Source organism: Haliotis rubra, unplaced genomic scaffold (genome assembly GCF_003918875.1).
Source record: "Haliotis rubra isolate DU_JTF1 unplaced genomic scaffold, ASM391887v1 Scf62, whole genome shotgun sequence".
NCBI classification, from domain to species: Eukaryota; Metazoa; Mollusca; class Gastropoda; order Lepetellida; family Haliotidae; genus Haliotis; species Haliotis rubra.
In genome coordinates this window covers 2,425,516-2,444,954 of record NW_025767324.1, presented here as the reverse complement: position 1 = coordinate 2,444,954, position 19,439 = coordinate 2,425,516, and the positions used below count along the sequence as shown (strand labels likewise).

The following is a 19,439-nucleotide window of genomic DNA, read 5'->3' as shown; positions in this document are numbered from 1 at the left end:
CTAAGCTCCATCTAAATTTTTTACCTTAAGCGTTATGGTTATGACGTTATGATTGTGTCCACTTTGTCAGATTTTTGTCCATATTTGTCAGAAGTGTGAGTTGGGAAGCATTATGTTTTGTCACATGGGATTATTCACTCATTCACTTAGAAACTCACTGACCCTCTCACAGAACCATTAAACCACTCTATACCTCACTCAACCATCCCACTAATCAATCAAGACCCGTGAAGATCCGGGATAGAATAGGTCTTCAGCAACCCATGCTTGCCACAAAAGGCGACTGTGCTTGTCCTAAGAGGCGACTAACGGGATGGGGTGGTCAGGCTCGCTGACTTGGTTGACACATGTCATTGGTTCCCAGTTACGGAGATCGATGCTCATGCTGTTGATCACTGGATTGTCTGGTCCAGACTTGATTATTTACAGACAGCCGCCATATAGCTGGAATATTGCTGAGTGCAGCTTAAAACTAAACACTCACTCACTCGCTCACTCACTAATCAATCAACCACTCACCAAACAATCACCTCAACCACTCAACAACTCAACACAACCATTCAACCACTCAACACCTCACTCAACCATTCCACTAATCACTCACTAGGTCTACTCCCATTTGTGAGAACTCCCATTTGTGAGACTCCCAGTTATGAGACAGTGGAGTAGGTAATTAACAACGAAAACACACCATACTCCCCTGTCTGATAGAATGGATTCACCCTAGCTAATTACTGATTTGCTATGTAACTGAATCTTGTGGAGGTAACTTAATAAAACTTTATAAGATAAATTGATTAACATATTCAGGTAAATGTCTTTAATAATTAAACACTTTGTGGAGGTAACTTCGTGATCAAAGAGAAATTAATTTACCTACTCAGATTTACTCCGTCTCGAAACTACAAGCTATAGTTTAAGAAATAACTCTGAAATAACTCTGAAATTTACAGTCGAAATGCCACTAGTGCCAAACCCTTTCTACCCGACACAATAAATTTATGGAATGCCCTACCAAATTCCAAAGAGTCATGCAGTCTCAAAGAATTTTAAAACATAATTACAAAAACAGAAAACAAGATTTATATTGATCTTAATTATGGCTCTTGTTTTCGTCAAATCGTTCATCGCTGCCTCAGGCTCGGATGTAGCGACCCAAATGCCAATAAGTATAACAGACATTTAATAGACAGTGCATGTTGCTCTTGTGGATGTAAACTACCCGTTATAACCTGGATGTCAACTACCCGTTATAACCTGGATATCAACTACCCGTTATAACCTGGATGTCAACTACCCATTATAACCTGGATGTCAACAACCCGTTATAACCTGGATATCAACTACCAGTTATAACCTGGATAAGGTTTTGAACGGAAACAAAGAATTTACTCCTTATGTAAACCAGAAAATAGTTGAATCCATCCACGATTATATCATCAAGACACAGACTTCACAGTTTCACAGGGAAATGCTGAAATTAACTCAACAACCTTCTCGTGATTGATTATATTCCTACAATGGCTTGTTAGACACACACAACTGTAAGTCTCTAATTATGACTACTTAGAGAATAGTTGTATTTGATGTAATCTGTATATATTTATATGTACTTAAAAATATATTTATGCAATAGTCAATAACGATGACGTCACATCCTCCATTTCATTTTATATTTTATGTTGCATGGGAGCGGTGTTAACATAAGCAGTAATACTTCACCAATCCCAATTAATTTTCATAAATAATAATAAAATATGTTTAAACCAAAATGACTTTCAAACTTCATAATAGTCAATAAAAAGGTGTTATCATAATTACATATTCTTCTGAATAAATAAAATATTCAATGAACTATTTCTTCTGTGTAAATATAATCTTTGATAATCTATTTCATTAGTCAACTCATCAATGAACTATGCCTCCTGTGGGTACTGGGCTGGGCTGATCCCACTTTCATTGTAGGGATGTGGAAACACCACCTATGTGCACTGAACCATTAATTAATGTGTCTCACAACTGGGAGTTCTCACAAATGGGAGGACACCACTCACTACGTCACTCACCCATTCAACCACTCAACACCTTGCTCAGCCATCCTACTAATCACTCAACCACTCACAACCATTTAACAACTCAATACCTCACTTACCCATCCAACTAATCACTCACCCTCTCACTCAACAGTCCTACTACTCACACAACCACTCACTCACCCTCTCACTCAACCATCCTACTACTCACACAACCACTCACTCACCCTCTCACTCAACCATCCTACTACACACACAACTCACTCACCCTCTCACTCAACCATCCCACCACTCAAACAACCACTCACTCACCCTCTCACTCAATCATCCTACTACTCACACAACCACTCACTCACCCTCTCACTCAACCATCCCACCACTCATACAACCAATCACTCACCCTCTCACTCAACCATCCTACTACACACACAACCACTCACTCACCCTCTCACTCAACCATCCTACTACACACACAACCACTCACTCACTCAACCATACCACCACTCACACAACCACTCACTCAACCAGTCATTCCACTCACACAACTACATATTCCAATTGCAAAATCAAATAACATTACAATGGAGCATGTTTTTGCGATCTAAAATATTAAATTACATTATACACTGGAGACCGACATTATCGGTTACTGTAATTGTATATATTTCAAATAATACCTTTGTCGACTCCCACAGTCAGGGGTAATTTCAATAGCCTTCATTCAAGCATTGGAAATTCAGCCCTGATTGTGTGCCTAGAGATCCAGTAAGCTCAGTCCGAATTAAATTAAACTGTTTATGTTAGTGAACAAAGCAACAAGCGTTCAGTTGTTGTGTTTATTGTGTACATATACGGCACTAGCTGGAATGTCTACCTCTGACCATACGTGCACGATATTTGATAAGATTGGCCATGTTCGGGTGGGAGGTTTGCTGTCAGTTATGTCAAGGGGTTGCCAAGGTCATTTGTTGACTCTTTTGCCAACACATCTGTCAATGTGTCAACTGACGGACCAAACACATCACGGTTCTGGCTTTCTGTGTCCCGACACTCTTAAACACAGCAGAACAAGTACTCGGCTCAACTTGAAGTAGTTCGTCCAATCAGGATCAGGTTTGAAGTCCTGTGAAAGCCGAGTAATGCATGGTTTGATATAGGCTGAACATTGTGTGTGGTAATGTTTACAAGAATGAGTAGCAACGATGGAGATTTGTCAAAGCCTTCTATTGCTGGAATGACATGTGAATCTTATATGGTGGAGTCTCTTTCACGAAAATTTATATTGTCAAGCAGAAAAACATTCACGTATAAAAGTCGCGTGATATGTGTGATATGATATGTGGTTTGCAGGGAAATGTTCAATAATTACATTTCAATGGCCAACATGCATGAACACATGTGTTTGTGGGATCAAACATTCAATGCTACAAGTCACAAACTGATAATGTCAACTCATTATTGACTCTATTGAGTTACGTCTAAGCCAGTGATATTTTCCACAAAATGCCAACTGTCGTCTAACAGTCACCATGTCCTTGGATTTCAGTCAAATGTCTGACGCTGTTATTTGTTTAAACGTCAACTTGTCTTGTAACCATGGACACATGAAAACAGATACAGTGTTGAAATTCACAACCATGAAATGTGACACTGTACTTGAAATGATTAAGTCATAAAACTAACTGGTATATCGATAAACTCCCTTGATGTCTGCATCGTCATGTACCACATTGACAACATCGTCAGATAACGTGACTTCAACATCATGCTAGATGGCGCTGCTAGTGGATTATAACAAATGGCAACAGGAAGGCAATATCCATCATGCAATAGTTCTGGATGGAGAATGTGTGTTTCAGTTGTGAGATAATTCAGTAGTGGATATTGATGTTGACGCCATAGTGCTTGGTTACCATGACGATTCCTCAGACAAAACAGAAGAAAGTGGTCAGGTAATGGTACTTTGGCTTATCTGCAGGTTCAGCTTCTGAAGATGTGTTTTGTTATTCAACATTTTGTGGTTTGGGTTTTCCATATATTGGATATGTAGTTTGAAGTTTTACAAGTTTAATTAGATTTTGATCTGTTGGTGTGTTGATTATCAATCTTTGTTGACTATTGGTGTCAATCCTTTGACATTTAATGAGAAGTAAATACTATCAATATTTAATACCACAAACATGGTCAAGTTTAGTAGAATTCAATATCAAAGGTAAATAAAATCATTTATCATATGCAATGACATTTTTATAATATTAACCATTCAGTAAGCTTCGGATATACCACAAAAACAAAAATGTTGAATTTGAGAATGCTACTGCAGAAAATGACTGAAAATCCATTAACAACATGCACATTGTATATATAGCACGAGACCCACTCTTTAAACATGGTAATCATATTCTTAGGCAATGCTGCATTGTTTTGTGCTTTTTCTTTTGAAATCAAGTTTCTTTTACATTTTTCTGTTGTCTTTTTATGATTTCCAGTTCCTAAGGAGGTTGTAAAATAGATCAAGAGTTACCCATTCATGGTGTGGGATTGCTGACAAGTGCTTCACCTTACACTCCACTGAGGCCAGCAGTGGTTGGCCCCACTTAGTTGATCTCTGTCTTGGCAACTGAGGGTATGGTGGCCTATTTGGTTTACCAGATATTGTGGGTTTGAATCCAGGGTTCGTGATGTCTGTTTTTGAAAAGTTTGTTAAGGCTTATGCTTCCTATTCAAATTGAAAGTTCAGGTTCCCCTACTTTTTTTTAGGAGTATACATGGAACCCAGAGATTCTCTGTACTGTTCAAAGTGACATTAAACCCAACTCACTCACTCACTTCAGAATCTACAGTAATGCAGGGATGGCAATTTTTCACTGATCCGCAGATTTCCGCTGATTTTATTTCAAATTGTTCAATTGTGAATCGTCTAAATCCATTGAGAAACCGTCAACTTGATGACACAATATTAAGTTTTCAGCTGAAAATAGATTTTCCTGTTGCCGTCCCTGGTAATGTATACTCACCAAGTATTGAAGATCTGAATGGGCTGTATTGGATTGTGTTTTAGGGTCCGTAAGACAGACTTGATATTATTAGACTACTGGTATTGACTAACCTGTGTACGTGTTCTCCATTGGAAAGGCATGGAACTCAGACCAGGCTGTGTGAACCAGTCCCTGGTAACCATGGCGACCTCTTGTAACTAAGGAAGAACCATGCAGTGAATCAGAACCTATTGTAGAACCATGCTCTATTGTCCTGATGTGGACCCATGTAATGATAGGGGTAAGGTAGCTCCATGCTTTAAGAGATCCTAAATGTTGGGTACACAGCTCTTACAATTGTCTACAAGCCCTCTACAATAGTTTGGATTTCCAGTAATCACTGGACTGAGAGAAGACTTAATAGAAAGGGACTTGGATCAAATATGTGTCTGGTTCTGAGGAGCTGGCACTGATAATGAATTCCAATGTAGTTTATATGAGCAGGAATATTCTGTGATGTTTCCATTATCCCTTAATGATATACAGGGAGCTGAGACTGATAATAAGATGTGCCACTGAGATTGACATCCAATGATCAAAGGAAAAAATACCAGCGCCTTGAGCATGCACTAGTGCATGGATATTTGCGCTGTATAAATATCCAATAAGTAGCCAATAATAATATGGTCGTGTGCCTATACAGCAGTGTATTGAATCCCCAAACTGGTTGATTTTTTAAATTGTTTTCATGCTATTAACCACTGGTTTGCCTGTTTGAGGCTTGATCTCACCATACCTGGTGTAACATTCCAGTACTGCTGTTTAAAACAGTAGTCAGCAGGGACTGGGAAAGGCAGGGGCCATGGGCCATTTTGCACATTAGAATAAAAGATGGCCCATTAAAATTTTGAAGTTTACTATTGATACAAGGGCAGTGGACCATTCTAAATTCAGAAAATTGCTAATAATCCTGAAAATGGCCCATTGTCAAAGTTCTCTATCCCAATACCTGAGTCAGTAATATTACAGCTATGTGATGCTGGCCAGTAGAGAAAGGTCCCATTCCATTGGGAGACAGTGACATGAGTCAAGAAACTGAGTTTAACAGCCCCAAGTGTTCAGTCTCCTGTGGTGACAGACATAGGTTGATGGGGATCAAACTCAGGATTCACACAGGGTCCATGCTAGTATTGTGAAACAATGTATCTAAAAAGTACAATTTGAATATGTTAACTATAAGACAAATAGCTGTGGTGGATACACTTCCTGTAATTAACAGGAATTACTAACAATTTTTTTCTTCGGTATGTGAAATGGTAGAGGGAATGTATTTTTAACTGACACATGTATTCCTGCGGTAAAGGGCTGGCATACATTTCTTGTTCAATCTAAATTAAGAATATCTTCAGCAACTGTTTTTGACCACGCTTGTGTCCTCCGTAGCCCATCTTTATCTAAAAGCAAAATTGTAGAGAATTTGGGAGACTTTTATGATATGGCTGATTGATATCATAGTACAAGAATATTTTGTATTTTTGCCCTCCTTACAGTCACTGGTTTGTCTGGTCCAAAAACACAGATATCAACATCGGAATATTGTTTACACAGCAGACCACCACTAAGTTTCTATCAGTCCCAGAAAACTATTTTTTTAAAACATATGTAACAATATTTTCAGTAAGAAGAACAAGATAAAGTTGTTTCCTGTCAGTCATATATGGCTTATGAATTGTAGCAATTACTTAAAGGCACAATGTCACATATTTTCGACAATATTTTGACCTATATTTTATATACTGAGGGCATATGCACTCACTTTAGTTTCCTATTTATGCAATAAAAGACTTATTATCCCTTACGACTTGCCTGAAATCTATAATTGGAACTTCGGGGCGAACAGCTTCCAAACAGATAATATTTACCATATATGGAATGTAAACGATTGCTCCGTACATCGAAAACTGTTGCAGTGGTGTTGTCGGTGTTTGCCGAACTGGTTTCAATCACAAGTTGTGCATAGGATATTCGTAAAGAGCTCCAAGGGACATAACTCTATGGGGTTTGCTTGAAACAATGTCCGGGCGGTAGAGAGCGCGAGAGTTGATTTAATGCAATGTTGCATTAATTCATTCGAACTTTTTAATTTGATATTGTAATCTAATTATGTAATTTTGTGGGGAATAGATTATATGGTAGCTTCCATGGCTGATAGTTAGTATTATTGAGAGTATATGTTTTTAGAGAAGTGTGGTGTGACATTGTGCCTTTAACATGTTTGATAGTGACTCAACATATCATTTAAAACCAACTACACAAACACAGACTACACGACCAATTCTAAAGTCAAATTTAATCCATGGCCTTTATTAAATTCCTCTGTCAAGATATAACTTGTAGTTTAATAAATCTTCAACCCATGTGCTTATGTTGCAATAAATGGTAGAAAATCTCTTGAGCCATAAAGCCACAAAGTTAGCCATATTTCATCTCGACAGCAAATTTATACCAGTATACATACCCCATGCTTGACATTGAGATTCATATGATATGGAGAGATACAGAGTCCTCAAGTGTTCCTCATCAGAATGGGGTGTATGACCTTTTAGTGTCAGACTGCACCAAATTCCTCTGTTGGGTGCCAATTTTTGCATTTTGTGTTCTTTTGATAATATGTTGGCAGTAAGTTAGCCTAGTGGGTAAAGTGTTGACTCATAACGCTGAACACCATGTTCATTTCCCTACATGGGTACATTTGTGCAGGATATTTCTGGTGTTGCTGTTTCCTAAATATTATGATTGGTAGACGTTCATTCGCTCGCTCCCTCGCTCACTCACTCACTCACTCACTCACTCACTCACTCACTCACTCACTCACTCACTCACTCACTCACTCACTCCTCTCACTCACTCACTCACTCCTCCAATCATTTCACTGGTTAATCATCTAAAATATTGTATTACATTTTTTAATATTCTCTCCAAATTCCAACATAAGTTCACTAATCATTGTTGATCCTGACAACAAATTGTAAATGTGCCAGTTTATCCAGCAAGGGCTCTCAACTTAAGAATATGACTGAAAGCCAACTCTGCAGACTAAACCCATAGGAATCATGTTCGGTCTGCTATTTATTGCTACCTTCTTTAGCTGGCAGTTTCCTTCTGAAGCATTCACTCGCTCAGATGCCAGAGACCATATAACAAATTTAGTTTAATTAATAAATGTTTTGTTGTAGGGCCCTGTCATGTAGGTCTAGTGAATGGAGCTTTCTGTCTGAAGCTAGTTCAAGCAGCCATGTTGCTCTATCAGTTTAATATTCTTGTACATGTACACAAAATATACGTCCAGGAGTTTCAAATGTGATAATATCCTATCACTGATTACTTAACAATATCTGCAAATTTGTAAAATATACAAGTTACCAATCATCATCTGAAGCATTCTCTCATCTGCATGAATTACCACAGTTGTGACGTCACTCTGGAGTGTTGTGTAGTCATAATACAATATGCTTCTGCAATAACATGCTTGGTTAAAGAAAACAACTGAATTTGTCATACGTAATACATCATTAATGTTGTATCTATTTCGCATGTTTGGGATTGAGATAAAGATAACCAAGAAACATGTTCATCATGCAGTAAAAAGTCAAGTTTCCTGGATCTGGGGCCATTTAACAACATTTTTCAGCCAATCACATGTCACAGATGGAATATTACTAAGTGTGGCGTTAAACAAAATACAAACAAACAAACATCTCATGCCTGAGACATCTTAGTAATCAACTGTTCAAACCTAAAATAGATTTTTCAATTGATACATATTGCAATATTTGTTTTGTATTTTGTTTAGTCCAAAATCTACACAGAAATTTGTTTACAATAATGTTTCCCATCCAAACTGATAGACATGATGTTTCCCTTCAAAACTGATAGACATGATGTTTCCCTTCAAAAATTATAGACATGATGTTTCCCTTCAAAACTGATTGACATGATGTTTCCCTTCAAAACTGATTGACATGATGTTTCCCTTCAAAACTGATTCACATGATGTTTACCATCCAAACTGATGGGGGGCGGTGGGGTAGCCTAGTGGTTAAAGCGTTGGCTTGTCACGCCGAAGACCCGGGTTCGAATCCCAACATGGGTACAATGTGTGAAGCCCATTTCTGGTGTTCCCCGCCGTGATGTTGCTGGAATATTGCTAAAAGCGGCGTAAAACCAAACTCAGTAAGTCCAAACTGATGGACATGATATTTTCCTTCAAAACTGATTGACATGATGTTTCCCTTCAAAACTGATTGACATGATGTTTCCCTTCAAAACTGATTGACATGATGTTTCCCTTCAAAACTGATTGACATGATGTTTCCCTTCAAAACTGATTGACATGATGTTTCCCTTCAAAACTGATTGACATGATGTTTCCCTTCAAAACTGATTGACATGATGTTTCCCTTCAAAACTGATTGACATGATGTTTCCCTTCAAAACTGATAGACATGATGTTTCCCTTCAAAACTGATTGACATGATGTTTCCCTTCAAAACTGATTGACATGATGTTTCCCTTCAAAACTGATTGACATGATGTTTCCTTCAAAACTGATTGACATGATGTTTCCCTTCAAAACTGATTGACATGATGTTTCCCTTCAAAACTGATTGACATGATGTTTCCCTTCAAAACTGATTGACATGATGTTTCCCTTCAAAACTGATAGACATGATGTTTCCTTCAAAACTGATTGACATGATGTTTCCCTTCAAAACTGATTGACATGATGTTTCCTTCAAAACTGAAAACTCAAAACTGATTCCCTTCAAAATTGACATGATGTTTCCTTCAAAACTGATTGACATGATGTTTCCCTTCAAAACTGATTGACATGATGTTTCCCTTCAAAACTGATTGACATGATGTTTCCTTCAAAACTGATTGACATGATGTTTCCTTCAAAACTGATTGACATGATGTTTCCCTTCAAAACTGATTGACATGATGTTTCCCTTCAAAACTGATTGACATGATGTTTCCTTCAAAACTGATTGACATGATGTTTCCCTTCAAAACTGATTGACATGATGTTTCCCTTCAAAACTGATTGACATGATGTTTCCCTTCAAAACTGATTGACATGATGTTTCCCTTCAAAACTGATTGACATGATGTTTCCCTTCAAAACTGATTGACATGATGTTTCCCTTCCCTTAGAAAACTGATTGACATGATGTTTCCCTTCAAAACTGATAGACATGATGTTTCCCTTCAAAACTGATTGACATGATGTTTCCCTTCAAAACTGATTGACATGATGTTTCCCTTCAAAACTGATTGACACATGATGTTTCCTTCAAAATGTTTCCTTCAAAACTGATGACATGATGTTTCCCTTCAAAACTGATTGACATGATGTTTCCCTTCAAAACTGATTGACATGATGTTTCCCTTCAAAACTGATTGACATGATGTTTCCCTTCAAAACTGATTGACATGATGTTTCCTTCAAAACTGATTGACATGATGTTTCCCTTCAAAACTGATTGACATGATGTTTCCCTTCAAAACTGATTGACATGATGTTTCCCTTCAAAACTGATTGACATGATGTTTCCCTTCAAAACTGATAGACATGATGTTTCCCTTCAAAACTGATTGACATGATGTTTCCCTTCAAAACTGATTGACATGATGTTTCCCTTCAAAACTGATTGACATGATGTTTCCCTTCAAAACTGATTGACATGATGTTTCCCTTCAAAACTGATTAGACATGATGTTTCCTTCAAAACTGATTGACATGATGTTCCCTTCAAAACTGATTGACATGATGTTTCCCTTCAAAACTGATTGACATGATGTTTCCCTTCAAAACTGATTGACATGATGTTTCAAAACTGATAGACCTTCAAAACTGATTGACATGATGTTTCCCTTCAAAAAAACTGATTGACATGATGTTTCCCTTCAAAACTGATTGACATGATGTTTCCCTTCAAAACTGATAGACATGATGTTTCCCTTCAAAACTGATTGACATGATGTTTCCCTTCAAAACTGATTGACATGATGTTTCCCTTCAAAACTGATTGACATGATGTTTCCCTTCAAACTGATTGACATGATGTTTCCTTCAAAACTGACATGATGTTTCCCTTCAAAACTGATGACATGATTTCCCTTCAAAACTGATTGACATGATGTTTCCCTTCATGACATGATTTCCCTTCAAAACTGATTGACATGATGTTTCCCTTCAAAACTGATAGACATGATGTTTCCCTTCAAAACTGATTGACATGATGTTTCCCTTCAAAACTGATTGATTCACATGATGTTTCCCTTCAAAACTGATTGACATGATGTTTCCCTTCAAAACTGATTAGACATGATGTTTCCCTTCAAAACTGATTGACATGATGTTTCCCTTCAAAACTGATTGACATGATGTTTCCCTTCAAAACTGATTGACATGATGTTTCCCTTCAAAACTGATTGACATGATGTTTCCCTTCAAAACTGATAGACATGATGTTTCCCTTCAAAACTGATTCACATGATGTTTCCCTTCAAAACTGATAGACATGATGTTTCCAATCCATACTGATTGACATGATGTTTCCAATCCATACTGATTGACATGATGTTTCCCTTCAAAACTGATAGACACAATGTTTCCCTTTAAACCAGATCCCGCAGAAATGAGGAAAGTTTTTCAATTTTTTCTTAATTTGTTGTCTCCCCTGTATCCATGACGATGAAGTGGTCTTCACTGACTGTGCTCTGCATTATTTACTTATGTATACTGAAAATAGTATCTGAATGTACAATAAGTCATTGTCAAACACACTTCAGCTCCCCGTGGATCTCAATCTATATCGTAATACAGATCCCTGTATCACAATCCATTTATATGGCCATTTATTTTATTTTCCAATATACAACCCTAAAAGTTACAGGCCTGTCAACAAAGCTATCATAGGGATCATGTGATTGTAACTCACAAATTTAACGTAGACTCACCTGTTGAGTCCTGTTGCGCTACAATCACTTTGTGGAATATGACCGAGGACAATTGTTGTCAAGATTTCAAGCTCAGTTTAAACAAGGTTAATGTCTCTTCTGAACTGAGAGTGTAAATATGCAATATCCTTTTTTACTTTGTAGTTTTATGTTTTTTAAACTGCTCAAGGAAAGTTCTGCTCAATGACCACATTATGTGAAACCGTCAGATATATTTGTAAGTCTACCAGACCACTAATGAGCAATAATTATGTCCTACAAGATGGATATTGACATCACAAACAGTCATAGAACAAAGGCAGGTCTATTACTTTCACCAGGTTGTATATGTTTCAGAGTACAAATGGTTGTCAAGAGTGCCTGTCATGTATACACATGTTTCCTAGGCTGACTTCCTCAAAATCTTACAAGAAATTTCCCTTGTTCAGACCATGACAAAACACCAGTATTATTTAGTCAACTCAAGAAGCATTCACGTTTTGGTTCACATTACAGTTTCTGTGGAACTGGTTATTTTTAAGGCCTTATAGTTTGCTTTAGTTGGTTCATCAAACTGACTAGCTACTGTTATTGGAAAAAATACTTTGGATCATTTTTTTTTATAATTGCTATACAATTCCTTGAAATGAAAAGAAACCAACAAGGCTTTATCACTGCTATTTATGCGACATTATGGATAATCATTATCTAATAAAGAAAACATCAATTCTCTTATGGTTAATCCATCATCTTGCCATTATAAAACTTGTTTGATTTTCATTCAAGAGTATCATTATGAATCTAAATTTTTTGAACCACATGCCGGTACACTGAATGAGGCCATATGATTTTATTCGAAAACAAGAGGCAAATGAACTTAAATTGACATAGAATTTGATTAAAAAATTCGCATTGGGTTTTGTGCCCAAGAAACACATTATTTGATGGACATGATGATTTCCTGAAGAAACATATATTGTGAATAAAAATTCAAATTGTTAAGCTTCTTTCAGAGAATAATGTTCTGTAGAAGGCATCAAAACAATAATCTGTCTGTAACTAAAATGCATAAGCTTCTCCTTTCACAGAAAAAATTAAGAAAACCTGCTGGATTTTTCTATATTCGTGATGAAAATCTTGTGTATTTATGTTTTGTTTTTTTGGTTTCTTGTTTAACATTGAAGTCAGCCAAGGGGTACTATTTATAGCTGATCAGGAAATCCTAGATGTTCATAAACTGGTTCCGAAACACTTTCTTTTGTTATTCACATTTTTATATCAATATAACTTGTAATGTATTGCATGTATTGCGATACAGGAGTTGTAATCAATGTATTGTATCTTTAGCCTCGTATTGTGTTACGGTACTGTATTTCTGTACTGTTACATCCAAAAGACGTTAAAATATGGTACTTGTTGGTCCCTGCCTGGCGCTCGGCATTAATGGGTACAACAAGGACTGGTCGGCTTGGAGTCAGTATAATGTGTCTGAGTGGGGTATTCATGCTTCACTGCAGCATGGTATCTCAGTGGGCTAACACTATAAAACCAGCTTCAGTCTGGGCTAGTACAAGCAGCCGCACATACACATACACATACACACGCATGCACATCGTCAAATGAGCGAAATATTCTCAAGCACGACGTGAAACCAAATTTTACCTCACCTCACCTCCTTGGCCTCATATTGTGTTACAGTACTGTATTTCTGTACTGTTACATCACTAAGGTAAATGCACATCTCTATTTGTGTAAAACAATATTAAATGTGATGTTTAAACTGTTTTCATCTCACCTCATCTTCATATGACAAGATCAGTTCTGTCGGATTATGCATCAGCTTAACACGGGTTTGGATCCAGCGATTGAAGAAGTGTTTAATGAAAGCTCATGAGTATTGAAACAAAATGAAATTGCTATTTTCAGATTCACTGATGGAGTGAGAGAAGGGGAGAAGCAGGTTGATCAACAAACTGACCCAGGGGAGACTACCCACAAAATATCCTGCCAAGAGGAGACAACTCATGTAGAGACCAAAGACCAAGAGTGTAGTCAATCTGAAACTGAAAGCGAAAAACCAAGTTCACCATTTTTGGAACAACTGTTAGAGGTTGACCAAATTGAGAACGGTCATACAGCGCCACCAGGAAACAAAGGCAAAAACCCTCCTGAAAGAGGAAAAACATTTATCTGTTGTAGAAACTATCTAAGTGAACAGGGTATACAACAAACACCTCGTAGCCCTCGAGCAAAAAATATTTACAATACGCGGCCCGATTCCACAGAATCAACCTCGTGTGACTCCCCCCAAAACATATAAGCCACTTCATGTTGCTAGCAATGAACACAACAGGACTTTAGTTCCATTCAGACAACCGCTTTTGTTAAGAGAAAAGAGAGCGTGCTCAGCTTCATCTTTGTCACAAGTTCCCAGAATGTACTTTGTAGGCGGAGACATGAGCATGTCGCAGGGCAACGTGTCTCGACTGTCGGAGAAGGAGGAGCTCCAAAGACTCAATGACCGACTCACGTCCTACGTGAATCGTGTACGAATGGTTAGCGACCAAGGCAACCAAATAGACACTTCTGCATTCCTCAAATCTGCCAAAATATTAGAAGAGGAAATAAACAACTTGAAGAACATTTATGAACAAGAGCTTGATAAACTTAGGTAAGTGTCTTGAACATCACTTGATATGTTTGTTTATTGTTTAATCATGTACACAACAATATTTCACCAAGGTGATGGCAGAGTGTCAATAATGAGTCTATCAATTAAGTCACCCGTTATGACCAGCATAGGTGAGTGAGTGAGTGTGGATTTACGCCACTTTTAGCAATATTCCAGCAATATCACAGCTGGGGACACCAGAAATGGGCTTCACACATTGTGCCCATGTGGGGAATCGAACCCGGCCGTCGGTGTGATGAGCAAACGCTTTAACAGCAGGCTACCCCACCGCCCCCCAGCATCGGTTTCAGCACACCAGTTCGAACCAAAAACCTCATGGTGCACTTTGTCACTAGTTTTGTTAGTTTATTGTCTAATTTTAGTTCGTTATGTCAGTAGTTAGTTTTATGCTTTTCAGCGATATATGTTTACAGCATAACAGTAAATGGCAGGGACAAGAAAATCCGAGTTCATCATGTCCATCAATTTATGGTTATAAACTTAGATTACTGTAGATGATTATATTCTCATAAATATCTGCTCAGTGAATGCACTTATACACTTATGTAGTTTACATAAGCCAGGTTTATGATGTACTTGGTACTTGACCTGACTGTGACATGAAGGAAATAAAAAGCTGAAGAACAATATACTGATAGCGTGGCTCTCAACACTGCTTTAGATATAGCCACTTTGGAGAAGAAAGGACGTCATTCAGATTGCAAGGGGATCATTAAACGATGCACCACTCATGATACTGTAGACTCCTCATTCCCTCATTACTAAATATAACTAAAGACAATAGTATAAAGTCCAGGGACCCTATCCACTACAACATTCGTAAGCCCATGGTAAAGTAAAGAGTTACGATAGGTCATAAATCTACGATAGGTCGTAACTCTATGAACATTTTGTGGATCAGGACCCTAAAGGTTCCCATAGTCCTTCTATTTCAAACGGGGCGGTGGGGGAGCCTAGTGGTTAAAGCGTTGGCTCGTCACGCCGAAGACCCGGGTTCGAATCCCCACATGGGTACAATGTGTGAAGCCCATTTCTGGTGTCCCCCGCCGTGATGTTGCTGGAAAATTGCTAAAAGCAGCGTAAAACCAAAACTCAGTCAGTCAGTCAGTCTATTTCAAACGCTAAATAATTTCTTGACATACAATAGTCAAATTCCAACAAAAATGACTGTCTACTGCATTTTTTATACATTTATCCATTCTCTGACAAACAAAGTTAATTTCAAAGTATTAACAGCAGTAATTAGATCATGGTTGCTGTAAATATTGGTTAGTTATTGTGTCTTGTCATCAGTTCACACAAATTCACTAACATTTATTTGAATAATGTGACTGGTTATAAAAGATAAAGAAACTGTGCATCATACAGAAAAGAGCTACCTATAATGTGTCAGGTTGTGTTGGTGTTGAATCGTAACCTATATAGTGATCATTACGTGGGTTACGTTATAGTGAGCGTGAGTGAGTGAATAGCCTGTAAATAGTCCAGTCTGAGTGAGTGAGTATTGTTTTACGCCGCTTTAAGCAATACCCCAGCAATATCATGGCAGGAGACACCAAATATGGCTTCACACATTGTACCCATGTGGGGAATCAAACCCGGTCCTTCATCATGATGAGCGAACGGTTTAACCACTAGGCTATCCCCACCTCCCTGTTACACCTTAGACAGCAGTATTACATATATTTGTTATAGGCAACTAGTTTTCATACTCCTCATGGAGCTGAGAATATAACTTGATTGCACACTGATGCATTGAGTATAACATTCAAGCGACAAGAGCGGTCTTTAGATCATGGATCAATGTGTCAAGATTCAAATCCCCGGGTCATAATGGATGATTATACGTATTGTGATGGACTGATCACAATATCAGACTCGCTGTTGTCTGGTCCAGGCTGGAATGGGGAGGTGGGGTAGCCTAGTAGTTAAAGCGTTGGCTTGTCACACCGAAAACCCGGGTTCAATTCCCCACATGCATACAATGTGTGAAGCCCATTTTTGGTGTCCCCCATCATGATATTGCTGGAATATTTCTAAAAGCAGCGTAAAACAATACTCACTCACTCAGACTGGATTCTTGTTGTACTATCAAACAAACACATTTGTTTTCCAGATATCTTCATGTCCATCCATGTCTCTTGTCTACTGTATGGCTTTGGTAATGTGCAGCACACTAAACCCCTCACATTCATCATCAGATATTCACTTTTTGTCTATTTCTCTTCAGGAAAGATATTGAAGTGACGAGTCGAGAGAAGAACACGTTGCAGATACAGAGCAACAAGCATCAGCAGGCTGCAGCTGAAATACAGGACAGGTGGGTACACAGTGGTGGCCTGGCAGCCTGTGGCTAGCAACATTTAGAAAGGGATAGTGCAATGTAGGTTGATACCTGTCGAGTTCCAAAGAATGTATTGCCTTCTGGATGGATGTATATATTTGGGATAGTAAAATTGAAGCATAGAAATAATTATCTACAACTGACAATTTCTGGATATTTTTAACAGAAACAACTTAGGTCATAATGAAAGGGTATACCAGAGAAAATAACATAAGGCCATAAGTGATTTTGGCTTGGTTTACAGATTTGCAACCCTTAAAAATCAGGACGAGTATTTTTCATCCCACCAATGGTAAAGGTTGTTTTGGAAAAAAAAATTGAGGGGATTTATTTGCTTCAAGCAGAAAATTTTCCAGTGAAAAATGGTCATTACAAGGCAAATTATTTGGTGGATGGTGGATGGTGGATTCCAGCAGACCAAGAGTTTTTAAAATCACATACCTATCCAACTTAAAAAAATATTTAAAACCATTTCAACTCCAAAATATAACCTTCCAACAAAATCTGGCCTAAGAAAAAATCTATCAATAAAACAAAAGACTATGATTATTTTCATAATGATTGGCCCTGGGTGCCATTGTACAAAGTGATCTTAGCGCTAAGGTGAAGATAACTCTCATACCTTAACATTGACTTAATGCAAAATTACAGCATCATAGGCGTTTTTGTCCGACTGGAGATGAATAACCACAATAATATGACCCTGTATTGCTAAAGAATTTATGTAAAATTCTAAGTACTCACTCAGAGATGTAGAAGATGAGGATGTTTCCAATCACTTGCAACCGTCCTGCCCCTTATTTAGATGAATGATGAAGGTGTGAAATGTCTCCCCAGACTAAGTGTGGAGAGTGACAGGAGTCGGAAGCTCACGGAAGAGATGACCCTGTTTCGGAGAGAAGTCGCTGGCCTTGAGGCTCAACTTCACTCTGCAAAGATGGCTGCAACCATAAAAGGTCCTGATAACACAGATCTGCTCCAACGTAATGTTGAGGGCCTCACTCGAGAGAATGAGACTCTCAAACATCGGTGAGTTATGGTTTGATTAGTTTATGAAAAGATGCTTAACATCAGAACCCAAACAGCAAAACTATTTTGTTTATGACAGTATTTGAAAATCTGTTCTCTGGTCCTCACTGTAATATTCAATCATATGTTTTCTTACAAACATTTTCCGACGACAGTGTTTACTCTCGCTATAATGAGGCAGGTTAACATCAAAATACAATGTTTATCTGAATAGTAAGGAAACTTTTAGGAAACGGGGAAATGAAAAAAGCAACGGAATAAACATGGCTCTATATGGAAGGTAGTGAATTTGAGGCCAATCAAACTATATTATAAAAAAGAGTAAGTGAGTTTAGTTTTACGCCGCTTTTAGGAATATTCCAACAATACCACGGCGGAGGACACCAGAAATGGGCTTCACACATTGTACCCATGTGGGGAATCGAACCCGGGTCTTCGGCGTGATGAGCAAACGCTTTAACCACTAGGCTACCCCAATGTCCCTATCAGAAAAGATTAATTCATGGGTATGCCTATCCTATTTAGATGTGTAAGGTGTTGATTTATACATTGATATATTGGTGAAATGTAAGGCTCCAGGTATCGTGTCTCAATATATTGTGATGTGGCCAATCAACAATGAATGTTCCCATTCATGACGAACATATATATGCAGGTACGAGGTGGAGCAGGTGGCTCGCCAAGAGGCAGAGGACCGGGTACAACAGCTGATGAAGAAACTGGAGTTTAATGACCAGGTCAACACACAGCAGGTCATTGAACTCCGGAACCGAGTGGAATCATCAACAGGAACTATTCTCAGCCTGGAGGCCAAGGTCCGGGAGCTGAGTAAGAGTGATACGTCCATGGGCGATCTGCTGAAGACTGTACGAGAAGCCTCTGAAGCCGAGTTCAAGAAATACCAGATGGAGTCGGATGCAGAATATAACAGAAATGTGAGTTTTCTTGCTATGACATCTGGACTCTGGAAACAAGGTGGCATAACGAAGTGTCTTGTCTGTCCCTGTTTTGTGTTTTTTAAATGCTAAATTATTCAGAATAATTTCAGTATTTAAATTCCAAATTGGGAAAGGTAGTTTTAACAAAAGGCCCTGTGTTGGAAATCATTTCATTTGTTGCATACATTATACAATTTGAAATACAATGTTTGTCAAAGTGACTTTCACAGTATTGCTTGAAAAACATTTACTTATCTCTTCGATCATTAGACTAAACTTTCCTAAATATTCAGGAGTTGAACCATTGTGAAATTCCACATTAGAAAATGTTGTCTCTATTTAGAAAGGTCAACCCTGAGGAAGCCCCTACGCTGCTTCTTTGTACACAGTTTACAGTGAATCAAACACCATTATGATTTC

At 38.0% G+C, this 19,439-nt stretch overlaps 1 protein-coding gene across 1 annotated transcript in view; it reads left to right on the top strand.

Moving 5' to 3' along the window:
- Positions 1-2,908: 2,908 nt before the first annotated feature.
- Positions 2,909-19,439, top strand: part of LOC124256140 (lamin-B1-like) — a 48,145-nt gene continuing 31,614 nt past the window's right edge. Inside the window, 5 exon segments of the mRNA XM_046690096.1 lie at positions 2,909-3,985; positions 13,943-14,687; positions 16,939-17,028; positions 17,890-18,081; positions 18,737-19,016. Coding sequence (XP_046546052.1) covers positions 14,452-14,687; positions 16,939-17,028; positions 17,890-18,081; positions 18,737-19,016 — 798 coding nt within the window. The 5' untranslated portion in view covers positions 2,909-3,985; positions 13,943-14,451.